General features: G+C 35.9%; 1 protein-coding gene across 1 annotated transcript in view; it reads right to left on the bottom strand.

Moving 5' to 3' along the window:
• Positions 1–23,860, bottom strand: part of DNTT (DNA nucleotidylexotransferase) — an 86,750-nt gene that overhangs the window by 17,502 nt on the left and 45,388 nt on the right. The window contains 3 exon segments of the mRNA XM_058810760.1: positions 690–773; positions 2,209–2,472; positions 9,053–9,155. Coding sequence (XP_058666743.1) covers positions 690–773; positions 2,209–2,472; positions 9,053–9,155 — 451 coding nt within the window.

Raw genomic sequence — 23,860 nt, 5'->3', positions numbered from 1 at the left:
GTATTGATTTTTGCTTATTATTTAAATGGCCTCGTACAAATACAGACATTAAGCCAGATAAATGCAGAGACCAGTATAACTGCAGCCAAGAGCCTTCATACCAGAAATTACACCAATTACTCCCCAGGCTGCCAAGCCTGACTAAACAGAACTCCACCCAGACTTCTGAATGCAGGGCTTTAAAAGCAGGATGATCCCTAATCTCTACTTAGTGTCATACCATGCAAAAACTTCCTCAAGCCTTCTAACTGAGCCTGTAGCACTCAATATCCCCTCTTCCTTTGCAATGTCAGATCAATATGAGTTGAAAGTGTGCTGGGGACACAGAAATTACCTCTCCCTTCTGAGACAGAGGGGTAGTGAAGTGCCTTTTTCAAATACTTGCAGATGGTTTGTTCTCAGTTCTGTGAAGGCTGCACAGTTCCTATCAAACACAAATGTCTAATTCATGTTTCTTGTTACATTTCAGGAATTACCTTACAATTGCCAAAAAAAAAAAAAGGATTTCAGGATTTCCAGACTTACTTGTTCAGATTTAATCAGACTGTTCCAGTGAAACTAAATCATGTGAAGGTGGAACTGTTTTACCACCAAATGGATAATCAAGCTAAAATATTCTATGTACTTGAATATAAAAAACTAACTGGAAATAAAAGCACATTAGCTTTATTTCTGAGAATAAACAGTACCTTTCTCCTGTCATATAATCCATGGTTATCCAGTATCATCTTCCTCTCATGTGCAGCATACCTCCGCAAGTCACGTCCAAATTGCTGTCAAAGATAGAGCAAGTATCAAACACATGCACAAACCAAAATTCTTATCCTTTGCACCTTCTAACACCAAACCAAATAATAAACTAAGGACCAAAAATTACTTCTATTAAAGAATATAGTCTGATAAAATCAATCCTCTGAAGAGATAAGGAATCCAAACATTTGCATCTGTCCGTCATTGCAGTCGGTTACTGTGACAGCAGTTGGGCTCTGTATAAAAAAGCAAACCTGTGATGGGCTCCCACAGTCTGGTTGTGGATTAGCCCAACAGGGAGTAGGAGCTCAGTGAGGCAGAGAAAAACGAAGTCATTTCCTACTCATCCAAAGGGCCTCACACTGTGTGTTTTTAGTGTAGACTCCTGTCGACAGAGTTGAGAGAAGGGCTTTTAAGTTGCCAAACACTTCCAGGATAAGAAAAGACCCCAAAGTCTGCAGAACTTAATCCAAAGTCCAAATAAATACATTTTGTTATCTCAGAAAAGTGACTGAAGTAACTCAAACTCAGCAGGAGAACACATCAATTTCAACATTTTGCCTGGTCTAAGCCATCCTGCTTCCAATTAACCTGAGCAGAACAGAGTGGCAAGGCACCAGTACTGCTTCCAGCACATCAAAAAGATAATTCCGAGCAGGCTCAGAAGCTCTCCATTGTACCATGCAAACATTACCTAAAAAATGAACATCAGAAGGCAAATATGTAGAACAGATTAAAAAATAATTCTATCTGGAGAAAGATTAATAATTTTAGTTTTGAGTTTGCATTAGGTAGAATTTTTTTATTTTGAAAATAGTGTACTATTTTATATTATGCCAGCTAACTAGTGTCTATTGTGAAAGTAGCTATCATTTCAAGTTTTCTTATTAAAACATAAATCAAAATATATTTTATTCTGGTTCAAAACTAATGTCTGATTTTAAATTTTTTCCAGTTTTTTACAATTTAAAGGAGTCAATTTAAATGCAACTGAAACAAAACATTTGATCTAATCAAAAAAGAAAGATATCAAATTGTTTTCAATTTCCTACAAAACAAATTAAGTTCCAATTCAGAATATCTCTTCCTCAAATGTTTAATTTCCTGTAATTATGTGACGCTTTCCAAATCATCTCTACCCAGTAACCATTTAAATTGCTTGTTAACAGCATCATGATGTAAAAGACAACACAACTGACCAAAAACCTAGCTCTCCAGTTCATAAACCTAAACACTAAGCTTCAAGGAAAATAGAGCTTAACTCTCCTAGAGAGACATCCATAAATGTTAGTGATGAGTTCATCAGCTCCAATCCATGACCAGGGGTGGATGACAGTATGAGATGGGATGTGTGGACATCAGGAATATTATCTTTAAATCCATGAACTCTGAATAGTTCTGAAACAACAAAAATGTGTTTGCAATGCTAAGAAAACATACAGTGCTGTGGTTACTTACCCTGGAGCCTGTCCAGCCTAACAGAGCATATGGATACTGCTCAAAGGGGGTTATGACCAGATCCACACGGATTGCCTTCCAGTCTTTGACTTCTGCCATTTCCAATTGTTTTGATGTGTCGCAAGTGCTGTTATCTACTCTTGGCTGATATAATTTTAAAATTGCAAAACACTTCTGAAAATTATCCATGGCATCAACTTTTCTGCTTGGCAGCTGTTCCTTTACAAATGTTGATTCAATGATATCACAGTAAAGGAGTAAGCCCTAAAAAGAAGATATTGTTCACATTGAATTGCTGAACTGGTTTTACTGTCATTCCAGAGTTTCTAGACAGTTGACTTAAAAATTCATGTTAAATGTAATTTCAGTAAACAAGGAACTGTGCCAGGGCAAATCTGGGCTAAGGAGAGACATGAAACAGCTTCAGACTTTGGAAAAATATTTGAGGGAAATCTGCACTGGTAGATATCTGACAGTAGTGAGGTCCTGCCCTCTACTAAAGAGATAGAATTTGCAAATCTTCCCCTCCCTCCTTTTCTCCTAAGCCTTTTTCTAGTTAATGTCAACAGAAATTTATGAGTAAAGACTGATGTGTTCCTATGTAGCACACATCTAGAAAAATATTATTAGTCTTGCTGAGGGATTCCAGAGTGGAAGATTCCATTTGGACCATATCTATTGCACAAGATTTCCTTGTGACAAGGTCTGGAATCTCCATGTCTTTTGCTCAGAGGGAATGCCCATTTCTTTAGGTCCTTGGACCACTTTTTTGTTTCTGTTTTAAAATCACTCCAAAGTTTACACATTCTCTTCCTCTGGATTAGGGGTGTTTTTAAATTGCAATATTGAACTGAGAGTGCCTATAAGTGGTTTTATTTGATGGCTGTCAGTTGGTAACTACAATGGTGTTGTAGTTTAGGAATGGTATTCTCCCATTTAGTAGCCCAGCAAAAATCATTCTTCTTGCTTTCCCCTCCCCCACCTCAACTGAAAACACAAAAGGCAAAGATCATGGGCTGAGATAAGAACAATTTCCTGGAAACAGCAATGAGGTAAGACAACAAACAGTAACAGCAGCACTATTAACAAAAGAAGGCATAAGACAAAGAAACAATTTACATGTAAAATACCAGACTATTTCAACCACCATACTTTCTCCCATTGGAAGAAAAATCCTTCTTCTAGGAGGAGAGAAAGTCCCTTTCTCCCATCCCTGGCAATGATGGAAAGTGGTATTGAATAACATTAGGGTCTGGCCATGCCCCTTCCCTCTGATCTGGACCAAAACCAGGACAAAGGGTCTCCAGATAAGACTCTTAATGTCCCAGGTAATAAAGAAATGATTTTTGGAAGAATACCTCAATACTAAAAACCAGACTTTTGTTATTTCTTTTATTTAGTGCAGGTGTGGTAACTTTACATGCCAATATCTTAAATGCCTTAGAGAATATTTTACAGTAATAAAATTATCACTCAGAAGTATAATTCTGCCCCCCCCAAAGAAAAGGCATATCGAAACCACTTAACAAGATATGATTTCCATGAAGAGACTCTGATATGTATTATTACATTCTTAGCCTCCAGCTTTTTGTTGACGATAGCTCCAAATTAACAATCCCATTATTCTACTGGAAATCAGTTATAGGCTCTTCATGGGTCAATGAGCCAGCCTTTTTAATGATAACTATTTTATTTGAATTGGCATTCTTTCACTTGCTTGGAATTTTTCTTGATTATGAAATTTTATTATAAATTGATATGAGAAAACTCCTTATGTAGCTTCTGCTCTTGGATTATTAGTTTCACAGTCTGCTGATTTGAAAATGCTTAAATTTAGCAGGTGCTCTGTAACATCTATCTTTAAAACAGCAATTTTTTCTTAATATTACCCCAATGTCACAAGGCACTGATGCTTGATCTTTCCAAATATAGACTCAAAACAGCTGTTGCGTGTTAATGCATAACTGCTTATTTTCCTGCTTTTTTTGATTAAACTATACTCCCTTCAAGTTAATTTTCTTGCTTTTAATGCTAATAAAAACAATTTTAATATCATTCATCATTGACCATTAATTGATGAATTCATGCTTTGATTAAGCACCAATATTCTGCCCATTTTTTGTAAAAATCTGTCAGCTACTTAGCAGTATTTTCTCTTTTTTTGCTTCATTTTTCTTTTTTGCCCTTGGAGATCTGGGACACTATCACAGTATATACCAGAAGTCAGGGTATTACCATTAATAGGAGCCAAAACCTAGGTCATATGCATTGGGATAGCATTTCTAATTAACCTAGTATAATTAGACACTGGACATCACCATCATCCCACAAAGCAAAGGTGAAATGCACTTAGGTACACTTGGAAAAGGCACAGCCTGAAGGGGCAGTCAGCTTTGGAGATTGTGTGAAGTTCTGGCCACTGCTGGCTGCAGAGCTGCATCCTTCCCATTACTCTGAGTCAGGGAATCCGCAGTTCCTTGCACATTTCAGATTGATCTGTACACCATAAAGTGCTGTAGGTCTTGTTTACACAATCAAGTTTTAGTGTGGGCATTTTAATTTCTCAAATTGACAACACCATCAAAACTACATGTATTTTTTAGAACAGTTATGTGAAGACTCTCAACAATTTTCCATTTTTAGAATGACTGCACACTTTTACTTTAATATGCTGAGTGCTGGCACATCAATAGCATTGATATTGGAGTAAATCCATGTTCAAATCGAGGAAAAGTACGACTTTTTAGAAAAATATTAAATCAATCACCGAAAAATCAATCAAATATGGTCACTAGCATTCTCAGTCCTTTTTAATTAAATGGAATTCTATTCCATATTTAGTGTTACATGCTGTCATTATTCATAATTGTTGCTAGCTGGATTAATTTTCTAAAGCTAAGTAGGATCATTTTATATCATCTGAAAATGAAATCCAATATTCTTCTGAATATGTATACATTGTTCTTCTGAAATGTATACATTGTTGCTCTAAATTTCCTTCTGAGATAGTTTAATAAAGTGAAACTGCATTTCTTTTTTTTTTTCAGTGAAATTCCTATATCTAATCCAAAATAGCATGTTAATTTGGAAAAATCTCAATCTTGATGAGACGGATGGAATTCTATAAAGTAGAAGAGCTAAAGGAACTGATGCTTGGGAGAAGTCAGGCCTTTTAGGATAAGAAGTCACTAGAAAATGGCATCAAAGGTTTGATCAGCAGTGTAAAACTCAGCAGCTGCTGCATAATCCTGCAGCTGCCTTGGTCACTTTTTATCTTGAAGTTCCCAGTGTATGGGAATGATCTGTTTCTGAGCATGTCTGGAGCAGCCTGGCTTTGACAGCAATGGACAGATCAGCACTGGATCCATCAATGAAGGTGTTTACCTCTCTATGCCATGGGCATTTGCACTTCTGAACAAGATAAAGAGACAGACAGACAGAGAGTTACCTGTACCTACTCACCCACACACAACTATACAATACACCCCAGAAAGATCACATGTCTTAGTAAATGCCAGATCTTCACTTAGAACACAGCAGGAAATTGAACACTTCTGCTTTCTTTATACAATAACCTCACAAGTAGGATAATCAGGTTCAGCCCTGTGCTCTCTCTAAAGAAATTTAAGCCAAGATTTCTCATGTTCAAGGCTCTAACCACCTTGCAATAATCTCTTTTAGGTAAGAATTTCCTCATCTGAGTCAGAATGAACCAAAAAAATTAATAATGAATTTCGAAGAAAAATGAGACAGTATGTGTTCCCAAAGGAGCTCCACATCCTTATGCACTCTTTCATCTGAAACAAAAGGTTCTTTCCTCTGGTTTCTTAATTATTTCTATATCTTGTCTTAGAAACAGGTTTTGTTGCTGGCAAAATCCAGCTGTCACTTAATAATGAATGTGTGGCTTTCCTGTGAACCCTGTTTCCAAAAATCTGTTTCCAGCAAAAGAAGAAATATTACTTGCTCCTCACCATCCTTCTTTAATGGGACATCAAACCTTCCCCTTCCTGATCCCCTCATCAAGGGTGAATACTAGAGTTTAAACCAGGCCAGTAATACATTAAAATAGGTAAGCACAGGCAGGCATCTCCATCACTCATTGTCCTAAAGCCAAAAGAAAAACAACATCATATTTACATGAATATAAAGGGAAAAACTGAAGAGTGCAGGAGTGCCTGTAGTAACAGTATTTCTTCCATTGTTGAAAGTATGTATATAACAGGAACAGTGCTAAATATAGCTATACAGGTTTTCAGCAAAAATGAAAGCATTTATTCACAGTATGTGAATGAAGCTACATCGACACAGATGGCTCAGCCTGTTTGCCCACAGACTTCCAAGCTCTAACCCACAAAAGTAATTTCTTACTTTCTTTATGAGGCTTTTTGGAGCCATTAAGACCATAACCTGTGTACTGCATCACAGCTTTTCCATTTTGCCACTCTACTTTGAAGACTTTGTGTTCTCTGTTCCCCAGCCTGTTTATCCCTGGTGATGCTGCATCAAAGACCATAATGGTGCTGATTTAGCCACTTCATTTTCAGCAGCTTTTAATGGAAGCATCTTGTAACACTAAACTTTTAAGATAAGAAAAAGGCCTTTTAAACTATTTAAAGCTGTGGTCCATAATTTAGAAGTTAAATATTGTGGAATCCTTCACTCAGAGCTGTCAAAAGGAAGCCAACATCACAACTGCCGTGATGTACATTGATTAACTTGGGCTTAGAAGGAGCAGCACAAAAGTGGCAAGCTGTGATGCAGACTACTGCAAAAAGTTACAAAGTGCTTTATTTGGTGTTTTCTTTGTGTCCTCCCCTCTCCCTTATAAATCAAAGATAATAAAAAGGCAAGAGGTGTATAAATCCATTCTTTCTTTTTTGCATTTTGATTTTGCGGGCAGTTTGTTTTTCAGTAGTGCCAGTAAAAGCCTGTACATTACAAATGCCACAGTAGAGAGGTAGCATAACTAGTATAAACCATGAAATGTCTGGAAGACAAACAGAACACAGGAAATAATTGTCCATAGGTTTAAAATATACCCAGCTTCTTTGGGTTTGGTTTCCATGACCATTGTTGTGCTGATATGCTCTACATGCTGGGATTTCTAGAGGAATCCTAATCTTTTTATCTAAGTCCTGGCCACCCTTGGCCTCCCATACTCTGCCTGCTCTCCTTTCTGCCAAATAGCCCCCTTAACAAGAAAACCAGTAAGAACAATTTACTTTCATTTTCTTTTTTTTTTCAATTCCTTTTAATGAAAACAGCCCAAAGCGAACTGAAAAACTTTAGTACTTGTCAGACTTCTCAGATCACAGCCATTTTTCTCAGTAATGTAAGTGGAAAAGAAGGAATGAAAGGCTGCACTCAGGGCAGGCTCTAGCCTTGGTCTGTTGTCACTTTTCCATTCTGCTCTATTATAACAAGCATGATTTTTGGAGGACCCATACCTGGTTTCCTAGAGATTCAAGTGTGTATAAGAAGGGGAAAAACCCATTCCAAGAAGAAAGGCAATGTTTCTCATAGTAAAGGGAATATAATAACTGTGAAAGGACCTATACTTAATAATAAAATGATTGATAAAAATAGAGTACTTCCTCAGCACTCATTAATTGCCATGGCTTCATTGCTTTTGAGTAGTCTAAATAGTACCTGCTATCAATCTACTCCAACACATACAGCTTCCACAGAGGAATGAGAAAAAACTAAAAAATTAATAATAGTTTTTTAACACTTTAAAGACCAAAATTCAACTGGAAGAAGAGGAATTCAGCTAACGTTGCATTTTACCAGGAAAAAACCAAGTTTGAGGCCCTTCCAGCAAAGCCAGCTGAAAGGCTCTAACAACCTTGAAACAGATATCCTCCTACAGTCACATAAGCTTCTGTGTAGTTGGGTGTTTTTAATCTTTCATGTGTTAACCCACTATATATTAATTGAAGTATACAGCTCAAGAATCAATTCAAAAGCATCCTCTCCAGCCTGTCAGCACTGAAAGCTGACTTGACTTAGCAGTGAGGCACTTGATGATTCACCTCAGGGTGCTGGCCTTTTACTTGTTGAGAAGTAGTCTATTTCTTTGAATAGTGTTGGGTAGTAAATGTTGAAAAATATCTCAGCTGGCTAGAAAAGTAGAAGAAAAACAAAAGTTCATTTTCCCCAACATACTGTATTTTTCTGACCCAGGAATATTTTAGCTACCTGCACCTGTTTTAAATGAGACACCTCCAACTTTAAAGCTGCTGGAAACTGAAGAGCTGAACAGAAAGGAAAAAAAGAGCAAAAAAACCCTCAACAAAACAACCAAAAATCCATCCCTTAGATGAGCAACTCCTCTAAGAAATGACAGAATTGTCTACCACTTTGGACTGGAAGGGACCTTGAAGATGTGTGCATTTTTCCAAACACAGACATCATGGAAAACTGTGTCAATTTTTCTGTATTTCTACACTTAAAGTTGGATCTCCCTGGAGCAGCTTCCCCTGGGAAAACCTACTCCCACCTCAAGGAGAAATTAAACAAATAGACAGTTTTTTTGAAGGAAAAGAACAATTTTCTCTGACACTCAAAACTCTACCTAGCTTGATTTCTCACCTCTGACCAGCTGCATATTCTTAGGGTAGGATATTAGAGAATGTGTGTGCAATTCTGATATACCCTTCAACCTTAGCATTCAGAGCTACAGGATGCACCTAGATCATCATGGTTAGTAATCAAATAGAGCAATATCCTGCTCCAAAATACTGCAGTCAGTTGTAACAAGGCATATGACATTCTTTAAGAGCTATATAAGCTTAATTCAGTTAGAGCATGTCTTTTTGGTCAAGTGCTCTTTAGTTCATACCTGCTTTTTCCATAAGTCAATAACTTTATGCAGAAGTTCATCATCCTCTCTTGGTCCTGGATTGGTGATCAAAAAGTCTATGTCATGTCCAATATTCTTACCCCTAGAAGGAATAAATAACAAGGACATTAAAAGAGTTAAGTTCCTGTTCAATTTTGCTGTTTTCAAAGACAGCATTTTTGCTGCATTATAAGAAAAGTTGTTTGCAGAATAAAGTGATAGCAATGTTGCTTCAAACATAAACAAAATGGAATATTTTATTTTTATTATGATGTCTATTAGTGTTCTTTATAAAATAATAATTACAATTTTTTTATCTATGTCCTCTGTTTTTCAACTAAATACTACAGGTCCATTTGCAGATGTTAAATCTCTTTCTTTCTTCCCCTTAAATCCCCAAAAGGAAGATTTTAGTCATCTTTGGATTAAAAAAAAAAAGCATAATCAAAATACAATGTTACATATTATGAATGCAGTGCAGTAACAACAGATAAACTTGTCAATCAAACTATCACAGATATTCAATATTCTTCTTTGCTTTTGATGCACATTTTAATGTACAAAACTGTGATTATGAACATTTATTGTTTCTTTTACCAGCAGATATAAATCCTTTGACTATTTTGCAGTTCTTTTAAATGTAAGAATGCTTTTTACAGATATGGAGATTAATTTTTTTTTTTTGAGGGCAGTTCATCCTTAATGTGACTAAAGCTTGTTCATTACATGCACTAAGGATTTCATAATTAAATCTGTGTGCACAAATTTAATTGCAAATGTTGTTAATGAAAAATTATGCCATAACCTCTTGTTTTCCTCTTTTAAGTCTAAGCATTCAGCTCGTCTTTCATCTACTTTCCAAAGGTGTTAAACTGAAATATGATTAAGACTTGGCTATCGTTGGAAAACAGGCAAAAGCATGTTATTGAATGTTTCCCTTTAGAATTATAAAATGCTTGAGAACACATGAAAATTTATCTCACAGTGCAATTCATGTGAGTATTGCAGAACCAATACAAGATTTTAATTTTGGACTTGGTAGTACAACAGAAACTGCACACACATCTACTGAGTGCAATCACTCCAGCCTAAGGAGAAATGAGCAGAGGAGAGGAGAGATTTCTGCAATGAGAATAACTCTTCTTTATGGAGTTGGTGGAGTAAGCACCCAAAATCTGGAGTAGTGAATCTTATGTGTAGGACACCTCCAAATGTTTTTTATGTGTTTATGGGAAAAGTCAGCTCTTGCTGATGCTCACAAGGGTACCTGATGATATTATTCAGGAGGGCATTAGTCAACACTGTGTCAAGAATTCAGAGAACTTGTGAACTGCTATTCAAACAATGAAAATAAAACTGTGCAACCCAAAAAATCTTTTTTTAAAAAAATTAATTAAATTATTCATCCTCCTAAAATAATGCCTAAAACTGAACCTGGTTTCCTAAACTTGGAAATTTGTAGGAACAGAACGGATAGGCACACTTGTCAACTGCCATTTGTGTGACAGGAAGTCATCTAACTGATGGATAGTTGAACAGCATTAGCACAAAGTTGTAAGGAGATGAAAGTCTGGGGTTTGCATTTGACAAGCAGTCATACTCGCTATAATGCAACTATTGTGCTGTGTCTGCAGCAAAATTGAAATTGCTTAAACAGGTAGAAATTATTTCAAAGAGGTTTCAAACAAAGCATCAGTCTAGGCTTAGAAACTGAACAGCAATTCAAAGTCAAGAAGTTAGAAAATATTTAGTATTCCATGTAACACTGAGTTATTTTGTAGGATGCCATTCATTATCTCTAAAATTACAATAATAATGCAAAGCTCTTACATAGCACTTTTTGCTAACATGTCTCAAAATATTTTTCAAAGGTAAGGAATTCACTATTCATATCTTAGAGATGAAGAGTGGCATAAGAATATTTGCTTAAAATTATTTTTAAAGAAATCAAAGGAAGAAATTGGAAGCTGATGGAATTGGGAGCTGACTCCCCATGCTTCCTCAACATCCACATATTTTAGGTTAACAACATCTACAAAATCCTGCATCAATCAAACCATAAAATCACAGGAAATCCAAGGTGCTTCATTGGCCCTCTATTTCTCAAGACAGAGAGTATTTGTTGAAATGCCCTCAGTGGCTTTTTTTTTTTTTTTTTTGTGAATTCAGTTTTCTGAAGCTTTGAGCAGGAAAATATTAAAATTTTGAATTTCCTATTCAGAATCCACTTACATATTTTTCTTCTGTTCAAATTTAAACCTAAATTTTCACTGGGCTGAAGCTATAAGAATCCAGCACCTAAAAGAATGGAAATTGCAGCTTACCTTTTGTTCTAATAATTTATTCAAGCCTGAAGACAATAAAAGACAGTGCACTAATAATTAACTGCATTCAATTCTTGGCTGACTAAACTTGTATAAAGCTGGTAAATGTTTCTTAGTAGTCAATGAATTACCTTTAAGGTTGTTGGAACTATCTTTCTTGATGTTATTAGATTCCAAGTCACCAACTATAACTTTGAAAATATGTGAGGACATTTGAAGACTTTCTTGAATATAGATGAGTAATATGCATAAACATAAGAAGAACAAATGTAATTGCTGAAGTGATGATTGTGTGGCAATGGAAAAGGAATTAGGAATTAGAAGGTTGCACATAGCTGAAGAAATACAGAGCAATGATCTTTTGTTTGAGCAGTGAAGAGAACACTTGAATAAGTAGCAGAATCACTTATTTTAGAAACAGCAAACAAATAATTTATAAGTACCATAAAATGCATGTTCTTGAGGGGGAACCCCAGTAACCTTAGTGTGCATGCCCAGTAAAACATGTAATTACAGCTCTAGTGGAACATGCACACATATGTACACCTAGTGCAAACATTTCTTTCTCTCTGTTCTGATATCAATGCCATACTTTTACTCTATCCTCTGTGCTGGGTCTTATTTAACTCCCACTGTAACAGCAGCATAGAATTATTGTTTGACATCAGTTGAATTTGACCAAATAGAAGTGGCTCAGGAATTCTGTCTAATAACTGCAGTCCTGATTAATTTTCTTCTACAACCTATCTCCAACCAACATGTGCCTTTCAGGAAAAGGAACATACATTTATATTCCAAATCCCAGGTAGTCTGCACGCCTGTGGATTTGCTTATTAAGCAGTCTTTGCTGAGACGTTGAACAGGGGACAGACAATTTCTTACAGCCGGATATTAAAATAATTCAATGTTACTGTCAGTCAAACTATGAAGAACTACATATTTTCTTTGTATAAACCTCTTATAAAGAGAAAAACCATTCTTTAGGCTTGAAGTACTGGAGTGTGACAGTGCTGCAACTATTACATAGAAAGTAAAATCCTGGATGTTTGACAGAAGAAGAATTCTACCCATTTCAAAATAGTTACAGAATAATTCCTGACTCTGACTCTGATACCACAGATTTTCAAAACCTTGTTACATAGTGTCCCATCTCCACATATAAATTACTAGAGTTTTAACAAAACAGAAAAGCAGTGGTCTACAAAGTAGATCAATAAGTACAATTCCCTGAATATTTTGCCTAAAGAGAATTTACTGAATTCAGAATTTAATCACAAGTTTATTGCTCCAGAACATTTTCTCCTCTAACCTTTTTTCAGGTCTGAAATCTAGGCCCAGAGTGAATGGCTTTATTGACTCAGAAGGACATTAACCTTTGCTACATATACAATTAGTACACTGACAAGAAATTAGCAGAGTCAGATCTGCAAGGGTTTCTGAAACACTGATTTCATGCTGAAGGAGTTTGTTAAATGGAAGAAATTATTATGTTTGCAACATGGTTGTTTCATTTGCAACAGGAACTAGGTAATAGTTAAAAGAAGTCGGAAAGTTATTTTGTTTGTGGCAGAAGGTGTCTTCCAAGACAAGAAAATGCTGTAACATTTATTTGAAGTTATTTCCTCAGCAACTCTCAATTACATATTCTGACAAATAGAAGTTCTGACAAATTCTAACTGTAGAGGGTATTAACAGCCTAAGTAGCAGCCTAATACTGCACCAGCCCATTGCAAGCATAAATGACCAGCTAAGCTCTGTACACCACATGTAAAGCTGTTCTTCAAATCACTTCCAGCTTTATCTCAGGAGCTTTCCTTAATATTCAGGTCAGCTCCACATTTCCAAAACAACATTTAGATTCAACAGTGTCAATGCCATGGTGGTTCACATACATAGACTAGGTAGAAAGAAAATAAATGCTCACTGAAGGGCAAAAGCAGCTCAACCAAAGTTAACAATCAAAACCAGACACACAGAAAGCAGAGACAGCAGAATACAAAATGTAAGCACTGGTGAGCCTGACTCACATTGTGCAGTGCCCACTTTGGCAGCCAAGGGAGAGGGGAAGAGGGAACATTCAGTCAGAATAAAGCAGGGGCTCTCAAACATGCCAAACTCCAGCACCAGCTTCATTTGTCCTCTCAGTGCTTCATCTCCACCTTAAACATGACACTGACGTAAAATCAATGAGGATGCCTAAAGCAAGATGCCATTTTAGAGTTCATCAAATTAGACAGAAGGCTCAGCTATACTATTTATCACATGAAGCCATACTATGCTTCCCTAAGTTTGCAGTTTTAAGAGTCATAGATCACTCTGATTCCAGAATTAAAACTCAGGAAAGCCTTCCAGTGCAGGACAGGGTAGTAAATAGGAAGGAAAAGCTGTAGAGATGACCATGTTACTTTATGCAACTAATGATGAGTACTAGATAACAATTTCGAGCAGAGTTACTAAAAATAATAACCAAGATTCCTCCCCATCTTAACACTGCAAGTATCTATACCCTGATTTCAGTGAATGCCAACAGTCAGAACCTGCTTTTCAGAAATAATAACATTCCTGAAGTAATGAGGAAAACAGTAAACCAAGACCTGATCAGGGCTCTGTAGAAGACAGATGTGGGTTGGGCTTCTTCAGATAAGTTCTGCTCTCCTGGTAGTTATTTGAATTAGACCCTAATTGCCTTTGAAAGCAGTTTGACACCAGTGGTTGCCAGTCGATGTCAAAATTAATTCTCTTCTTTCTAATGCTACATAGGTGGTAAGGTACAAAAAAATCTCAGGTGGAGATGAAAAGTGCTAGTGTGGGAAGATACCTGTGCTAACATTTTATAGCTGGACTCTGAGTTCAAGGCCCAGCCTTTCAGTCACCCTATTGCACTTTGTTTGCACCAGCTGATAAAAACTTGGGGTTGAATATTTCCAGAATTCTAAATCCAAACTGACTGAGAGTTTTTATTCTATATCAAAGGAAATTCTGGAATTCCTACCCCTGGAGGGTTAATAGTTCCCTGAGTGTACATTACAGTGCTCTTCTGGGGTATAGTTAATATCTATAAGATGGTTTAATAGGATGCTGAATAATGTCTAAAATAGCAATATATAATTAAATCAACTGAAATAAATTCTGCCACTAGCAAAGACAATTAAAATTAAAACTGATATAATTATATATTTAACTGAAAAATACCATACAGTTATGAGAACTACCCTGATTCATTTTGAGGGAATGTGTGGGTAAAAAAAATTGCTGTCATAGCTTTGTCTGCAGAATTACTTTTCCCACTAATTTAAGAATAGAATTATTTAGGTTATACTGTCTCTGAAAGAAAAACATAGAGAAAACTGCAAACTGTTCCCCTGGGCAGCTATAAATCAGACTTCTACAAAGGTTTGAATTGCCAAAGGTAGCATACAGCAGCTTCTTCACCCAGCCAAGTAATTCAACATAAACCCAGCTGAACTATGTAAGCATTTGGCAAAGATTCACAGGTATCTTCTCTGGAAAAAGTGCTTGAGGGTGGACACTTCATTAAAATGCTATTTTTCTTGCCCAGTGTAACAGTAATTCTAATTCACTGGAGGCAGAATCTATTTTCCATGACTGTGGAATGTATTTATTTTATTTCTGAAGTTAATCCAACTCTGCAATGAAGCAGCATTGGGAAAAATCCTTTCCCTTTAGGATCAGAAACCTTACTAGACAGCAAAGGGGAATACAGCTTTAATAAAGGATACAAAAAAGAAGCATTTTTGGCTTCTCATTTATTCAGCAGGATATTGCTGGTATTGTGCATCAGTAGCTTCTGTTCAAGAAATCTTTTAGGGAATGACCAAACAATGCAGACAAGTAATTACTTAAAAGATCTTCTTGTATCAAGTCAGAAGAAAGGAGCATTACCCACTGCAGCAGAAGGGATCACATCACTGGTTATTTCTACAAGTTTTGTTCTGAGGGTAAAAATCACTGAAGTGAAGAGAACCAGTGAAAAACCTGTGCAACAGCACTTAAATTTACTTGAAACATAATTTCACCCTCAGTGGCTGCATTGCCTCAAAAAAGGCAGTAATGCATGGCACTCACCTCATGTCATTAAATGCACTTTCAAAGATCAAAGTATGTCATGCGATGCTTGACTGTATCTTTTATAACCCAAAAGAAATTAGACATTTCTCAGAGTACAAGACACTCAGGTACTCCTCTTCATGTCATGATGCTAAGTTTTGCTTTAACAGGTATTTAATTTAATGCAATGAAAGGAAAACAGTTTTTTTTATTCAGTTGAGGAACTTAAGTGAATAGTGTAGCTAAACTTAGAGCTATTCACTGATCTTCGAAATCTCTCTTAGAATATTTGCATTTTAGTTATTTAATTATTTCAATTACTTAAATTATTTAATGTGTTAAACATATTCTGTGCAAAGCCCTGAAAATATTTCTCTGCCCTGTGAAAACAACAAATGGTGAATTATGTATTGTGTTATATATTGGTGTGTTTATATGTTGCCTTCTATGTACCTTTAGCCAAATGGCTATTTCAAAGAATATTTGGTTTAAAATAAGACTGTGTAAGGATTCTCTTATACACTAGCATCTAATTCATGGAACAACATGAAAATCTGAATGGAATTCAAAATCTGAAGAACTGAAAAAAAACTGATCACAAACAAAAATATTAAACAAAGTGATTTACCTATTTTTGAAAGTATTACCCTGAGGAGGACCACCTGCTGTTCACATGCTGAAACTACTTCTCTCCAACCTTAACTTCAGATTTGTTAAAAACAGAAAAGCAATTTCCGTGAAAAACATTTGCAAAATTGTTTTTCAACCAAATCTATTATACACTATTAAAATAATTCATAAAGCTGTCTTCCCGCAGTCTGGTTCCTACTAAGACAACACAATAGGAGAATGGCCAATGTAAGAATTTAGTCACCTGCTTGTTCTTTAGAAAGTGTGGCTCTCTCTAGTGATTGTAATTGAAATAACCTGGGTGGTGCTGTTGTGCTCTGGCATTCACAGAGTGGGTCAGGTTGGAGGGGACCCCCTTGGATCATCTGGTCCAACCTCCCTGCTCGAGCAGGGTCATCCCAGAGCAATTTGCACAGAATTGCATCCAGACTGCTCTTGAATACCTCCTGTGAGGGAGACTCCACAGCCTCTCTGGGCAATCTGTTCCAGTGCACAGTCACTCACACAAGCAAGAAGTTCTTCCTCTATGGGAAAAACGTATTTGTCTTCCTTCCATGACATTGATGCCTGAACGTGGCTGTCACCAATTATACCCTGATGCTGAATATTTATCACTTTTGGCTTGCACACAAGATTACTTTTTTGTTGCTAACAGCTTTAGCCTCTCTGAATCCTCTACTTGGAGTAAATTCACTATTCCACCAAGCAAAACAAAACTATGCTTAAGCTTTGAATCACTGCAAGTGCTGTCTCAATTTCATATAAATAGCACAACTGTACCTGGAAGCTGGCCATGTAATTTCAAGCTTTAAAGCTTATGAAATGTACCATACCAATCTGTCGCAGTTTTATTTAAAGTCATGGAATACATTGCTGAAGTTTTGCTTTTGCTGTCTTGGCAAATTCTTTAAATTACACTTAATTTCAATCAAGCATTTCAAATGACATGATAGAAACTTCCTGCATAAACAGATTTTGCCCAGTGCCAATCAATGACAAAAAAAACCAAGAAATACTTCAACAATGTTTGAAAGAGACAAGCAGTCCAATAAGTATTGATGTGGATTTGGGATCTCATATATCCAGCTGAAATGCAAGGCATGCAGACGAATTTAGTCTCAAAACATCAATGTAGTTTTGCACATGTGAACTCTTCTGTCAGCACATTCTATGGAAACAAGCTTTCTCACTCTTAAGAAACAGCCTGTAAGACAGTGGTACAGCATCGTTAGTTACTGGTAATTTTACAGATTTTAATTATTCTGAAACCTGCAGGAAAAAACAACATATTCCACTATGTAATAAGTACTGAGAAATCAGACCTGACTGGAGAGAAGATATATTTTTTATTATTTATAAGAGGAGGTATCTCAGACTAGACCTGCTCAGACATCCTGAAGTACCTAGTTTCTTTTGGCCTAATTAAAATCCTTAAAGACAGCTTTAGAATTATGCAAACTGGGTGACAAGGAAGTTCAACTACCTCCAGTTTTGAAGAATACAAATCAGTGTACTCAGATGCTAGATATTTTGGTGAATTATCAGAAAGTATGATGCACTTTAGGAAAAAAAACCAAACAAACAAAAAATAACCAAAAACAAACAAACCCCAACCAAATAAACAAAACAACAACAACCACTAAGAAAGGAAGGTAAAGAAAATTACCTCTACCTCTATCCAAGAATAAATTAATATGAGAGGATGCAAGAGAAGGTTAAGGTTTTTTGAACTTCTTTCTTTGGAGGTAATTGGTGACTGGCACTTTCCAAGACAGACTCCTACAAACTGAGAGAACACTGAATCCTTCCACATCTGGGTTATCCATTATGTATAGCTATTAATTTTTTTCAAGACCAATTCAGGTGCATTGTCCACACTCTGCTGGTGTTCTGCCAGAGAAGAAATTTGGCCAGAGCAGGTTATAGATTATATATGTACTCCAAGTACCTAAAGGTAGGATGGAATCCTTATAATGCATCAAAATTTGAGATTTAAAAGTCAGAAAGCTTTCCAGTTTTTTGCTTCCATCTCAGCTGGTGCAAACCATAACCTCAGCTAAGTGAGACACATATTGCTAAAACAGTAACCTAGTGATCTCTTCAACATCATTAATAATGCAGCAGAAAAAACAGAAAGGTCAGCTGCATTCAAATTATTTACTGAAATAAGTAAACAAAAGTCTGCATTATTAATTATGAAAGAAGCACATTTAAAAAATGCTTTCATTAAACTACTTGTTACACCTTGTTTTTTTTGCAACCAGTAAAAAAATTCTTTTGCAACTAAGGTGGTTTCCATTTACTAGTTTAGATTTTTTTATGTCCAAGACAAAATTGCTTGGTTCAGAATTGTTTCTATTTTACGTACTCAGAATTCCATAAATATATATAAACTTACATTTAAGATACAGTATTTTATTTTAAAGAAGGTAAAAGTTATTTTTCTATACTGCTACCTTAACAAAATTAACAATCAGCTTTATAGCAACAATTTGTCCTAAAGTTTTCTGGCAGTAGATTGAAAACATGAATACAAACCCCATCCATTTTAATTCTCTCTAACTAATTCTCTTGAGTGTTTCAAAAGGCTTGTTCCTTTAACATATCCCTTTGTCACAGAAGCTTTCATCAAAACGTTCTTTTTCATGCGTGTCTACTTTAGCATTTCTAAAAATCAAAACGTTCTCTTTACACAATTTCAAAGACTATATTAATGTTTGTGTGAGGAAGGAATCATGCTTTTTCAGAATGCCTGAATGATATTCAATGTTCAGCCTGGGTTTCACTTACTTGGCAGAGATGGGACAATCCGTAGAATCAACCTACCATAAAAATAAAGGCTTCTATTTGCTTCCTGCTCAGCTGTACTGGAAGTTATATAAACATGACAGTTTTTCTATTAAAATTCCTTGAACTGAGAAATAGATTGCTGGCATCCAGAGGGTGGAGGGGGAGGGGAGAACAACCAGAAACAAGATATCTCTCAGAAATTCTAACATGAAATAGGATTAACACTTCTGTTTGAGCTGATGGTGTAATGGCCAAGGACTGTAGGTAATTGTTCAAACATCTGGGATACTGACAAAGACATGAGAAGCCAAATTTTGAATTCTGGCATTTTGGGGCAATATGTCTAATTCTACCTTAGTTGTGATTACTTTAGGATATTTTATCAATCTATTCCATCAAAGGAGATATAATACAACTTAAACATTTGTGTAGTTGCCAGCAGACAGCTGCAACATGGTGAGTTAGAGTCTAGCCTTTCTACCAAGTTTTACTCAAGTACTTCTGAAAAAAATATGCACAGTTTAAACTTCAAGCACATGTACAATCTGGTTAGATTTAAGAAAATTGCTCACTCAAATTTTTAGAGTGAACTGTGGAATTTTTCCAGGATTGAGCTGACATACATATTTTCAATAACTGCACTTGCAGTAGTAGTTTCCCCAGTAGGCAAGTAAGGTAGGTAGGGAATTTTACAGAAGCACAACGCAGAGAAAATGAGACCGTTCCCTTCCAATACCTAATTTGGATTGTGTCATCTACTAATTTTGTCTAAGGGAAGAGGACTTTACCCCTAATCTATGCGATATACTCAGAACACCAGCCTTTTACAGAGAAAGAAACTGAAATTCAAAACTTGTCTACTTGGTTTACATGAGTGGTTTGCCAAGATAGCTGTGTGGTGTGGATGTACACTGTGTGCCAGCAGTTCCCTGCAGCTGAAATAGTTACACCCTTTGGGCCAAAATAGGTTATTCCATTTGAGAAAATCATTTAAACTATACTATCAAAGGAACACTGCATGCCCACTGAGAAAGGCTGCCAATATATTCTACAAGTACAGGCATACCAGAAAAGCCTTTTAAAGCGTGGACAAGCCTGTCATTAAATTTAACTTCTAACTTGAGTAAATCCCTCCATTGTGAAATCTTGTTACCCATCTTTACAAAGTTACCTTGCTCTGCTCCAAGATGCGATTCTCCATCAGCCTAAGGAGCTCATGAAGTTGACTTAGTCGATTTATTCTAGATTGAAAACTTCCCTGATTATTACTGACCAACTTCCTTAATTCCCAAACCATGACAAGGAAATACTCTGTTTGAGAATGTAGCTTCTTAGAGTTCTCTCTGTGCCTTTCTTCCTGATCCAGATATCATAAAGCTCTAGCCATGTATTTTCAGAGACTTGTCCTGACTTCTTTCTGAAAACAATCCTGACTTTTGCAACCTTCACCTGTTTTGTTTTCAACCTTCACCTGAGGTTTTGGGACCTCAGATAATGAGTCATTTCAAGGGTCTCTTCAATATAGGTATATATTTTAATATTTAGGTGAAATGTGAAGATGTATTCCCTGTGTCACCATTTCTTGCTAGTTCAATTTTTCAAACAATCAGTTGAAAGTGACCCCCTATTTTGTCATGATTCAACTGAAATCAATGTCCAAACTCCCACCAACCTTTCAGTGAGAACACAAGAACACGCTGTTCTCATTTCATTTATAAGATAAGAATGGTGAGGGTCAAATCTACATTGGCTAAGTGTGGGTGTAGTACCATCTATTCTAGTGATACAAATACATACTATAACAGCATCAAGACATTTCATAAATGAAATAAAGATATTATAGCAAATATAGAACATTGGATATCATATCCAAAGATGATGCTATCACATAGATAAACAAATTAGGTGCAATTGGACACATTAACCGCTGTAAAAGGACCAAATAAACAGGTGTTTTTCTTGTGTTTATCCACTAGACCTGTCTCTAGCTGTAAGATATGTCAAGATAAAAGGAAAATATTCTGCCATCCTTGATCAGTAGCACCAGATAAAGCATGTAAGGTTATTACTTTATGGACAAGCATGAGTTTGTAAGAACGTATTTGAGAAGAAGCAATCCACAAGGCTTTAATGGGTTTGGGTTTTTGTTTCCAAGACAAGCCTTAGTGGTATGATAGAACAGTTATCATAGCGGATGATTATAACCAAATCCATCATATTAGATTTTGCTGCTATTTAATGCTGATTTTCCATTCTTCAAAAAGACTGCCTAAAACATTTCCATCTACTTCTCCCACTGTACAGCAACAACCCATTATATATTCCACCACTTCCAAACTAAAAGGACTATTTCTGACCATATCTTTTAATTTATGTCTTTCATACATGATTTATTGCAAACCTTTTTAGTCTTTTCCCATTATCTGACATGTAGAAAATAGCCTGACTCATATTGTAACAAAAAAAGAAAAAAATTAACCAGCAGCTACTTCCTTGTTATTATGTCACCACACCACTAGCAATAGCACATCACACTTAATTAAAATGTTGTGGCTACTCTTGCTCACAGGGATCTGCAAAATGTATCCCCTAGCTGCAAGGTCACTGATGTTTGCAGCTTTTCTCATGATTATCTGACAGGAAACATCAGTCTTAACTTGTGCTGTCAACCATCCTTACAGCAACTAACCATTCTACGATAAACTTGGACTGCTGCTAAAGAGCCTATCAGCAATAAGTAAACTCTGCTATGAATGTCCTGTTTTCAAGCCAGGTTCCTGGGCATAAAATCATGAAAAAAATTACAAAGTGCAATACATAGCACAATTAAAACTGATTTTCGATCTCTCAAGTCTAAATATCAGGTATTTGCTTCTGCAATCTCTGAACCATGTGGCATCTGACCTGAAGAACACTTTTGCACATGGTGAACCACAGAACACTATTGTTTGTCACAGTGACTGCTCACTAAGACAATGCAAAATTCTCACAACTTCATCTCTGACACAGATGCCCTGAGACATTTATGTGTGAAGAATATTAATAGTAAGAAATACACTCAAAAACACTGAGGCATCAGAAACTTCTCAGAGAAAACAACTTACATCCAAGAAAAACTGCACACAAGACAAAATGTATTAAATAATTTCTGTTTCTGTCCTGAATCACTTAGGCACTGCAGTTCAGAGGTAAGAGATGCTGAAGTACCATTGCACACAACAAAACAAGAAATAGACACTTCTTTCCTGGTGCACCAAGGTATGTCTAACAGAAAGCTGGCTAAGCATCATTAGCACTATTCTGTCTTAATTAACATTAATTAAGCCTCTTAATCATAGCCAAGCCCTATCCTTGGCCTATTAATGCTACCTTAGAGCTGACTCTACTGCTGGGAACTTAGTCTAAGACTACTGCCAGAGTTTTGTTCCAACTACCCTTTATGCAGAGTTCTGATGATTTTCCTTTAGAGAGTCACTTTCTTCTGCATGTCTCTTACTGTTACAAAGACAATTGTTCTGTCTCTCTTCATTCCATTCCCACCTTGAGCGGCCTCAACTTTGTAAGGCATACTCTACTTAGCAGGTGGACCCCAATGAAACGATTTTATAGATAACATGTAAGGAAAAGAACTATCTATCAAACTAGGCATCTCCACCTCATCAAAGCCATGTATAGCTTTGATTTGACCTCTTGTGCTTTGTGTTTCTCTTTTATCTTACTACTTTATCTGAAATCTCCTGTCTTTTTTTAATTTTGCTTCCTCATCTTTCCCTTAGTATATTCCACTATCTTAAAAGTCCTCCTTGTACCCAATGCTCTATAACTTTTAGAAGATTTTTTACTTACCAGTTTTATGTAATATCATGAATATATTTTATTTTAGAGCTATTTATTTGTGAGACAACTTGTAAGATACTTAGATGTTCATCCATATATGGAAAATAATTTTCAAGTAGTATATTTTAAAAATTATACTTGAACACGCTTCTTGGCCTAAGTATTAAAATTGATCCATTTAAATTCATTGGCTGAGCATTTCAGAAAACTCTGCATGGTATTAACTGAATTCATGTCAAATGTCTATAAGAGACTCTCCAATTATTGTGACTCTTGAGAGAAGTACTTCAAAATATGATGCCTCCCCATAATATCCATGCAAAAGGCAAAAAATGCAAACATTTTTTTAAAACCCCTCACTAACAACTTGAAACATTTGGTTTTGCTACAAATTCTGAGTGATAATTTTAGTTGATTGTGTATTCTCTGTCTAATCACTCAATCTATTATTCACAGAGAGGATTTAGCAAAGCTGGCCAAGAAAATGAGAAAAAGCAAAAGGATTTAGGTGGACAGTTGAAAATAAATGAGACAGAAATGTTTTAATACAAGTTGTCAATTCAATTTCTTGTCTAAATACTCAATCAAAATATTTCAGTCATCTTGCAAAGGCATTGTGACACTTCACAGAGGTTTCTGTACCTCTGACTATCTCTTCCAGATGCATATACCCTTGTCTTTAGATGAAATGACACCACATGAATATGAAATTTCAATAACTGAGGCTAATCATGAGAGAGAAATTCTAACTAGAAAATTCATTTTGCTAAAGAAAAAAAGAAAACATTTGAATTATAGCCCCTACCAGGAAAATAATTACATTTCATTAAGAACTGAAAATTTTCACAGAAAACAAACAATAGTCATAGATATTTTGGTAGATATGTTAGAAGTAACCCTAAACATAAATGTATGATTCACTTCATTCACTAATTTCATTTCTGGGCAGACAGCTGCTCCATAATCCTGTTGGTATGTTTTAGCCTGCAATACCTATTCCCCAACAGCAATATACAAATTCTCCTATCCTCTAGAACTAAAAAGAAAATCCAAACCAAACAAACAAGAAACCAAACATCACTGAAATGCCACTAAAATTCCAAAAAGAATGAATCAAATCTTCACAGAATTTAGACTGTCTTATGCATTATGAAGCACA

The sequence above is a fragment of the Ammospiza caudacuta genome, chromosome 9 (genome assembly GCF_027887145.1).
Source record: "Ammospiza caudacuta isolate bAmmCau1 chromosome 9, bAmmCau1.pri, whole genome shotgun sequence".
In the NCBI taxonomy this organism is placed as follows: domain Eukaryota; kingdom Metazoa; phylum Chordata; class Aves; order Passeriformes; family Passerellidae; genus Ammospiza; species Ammospiza caudacuta.
The sequence above is the reverse complement of the archived record's forward strand: the minus strand, read 5'-3'. Positions and strand labels throughout refer to the sequence as shown.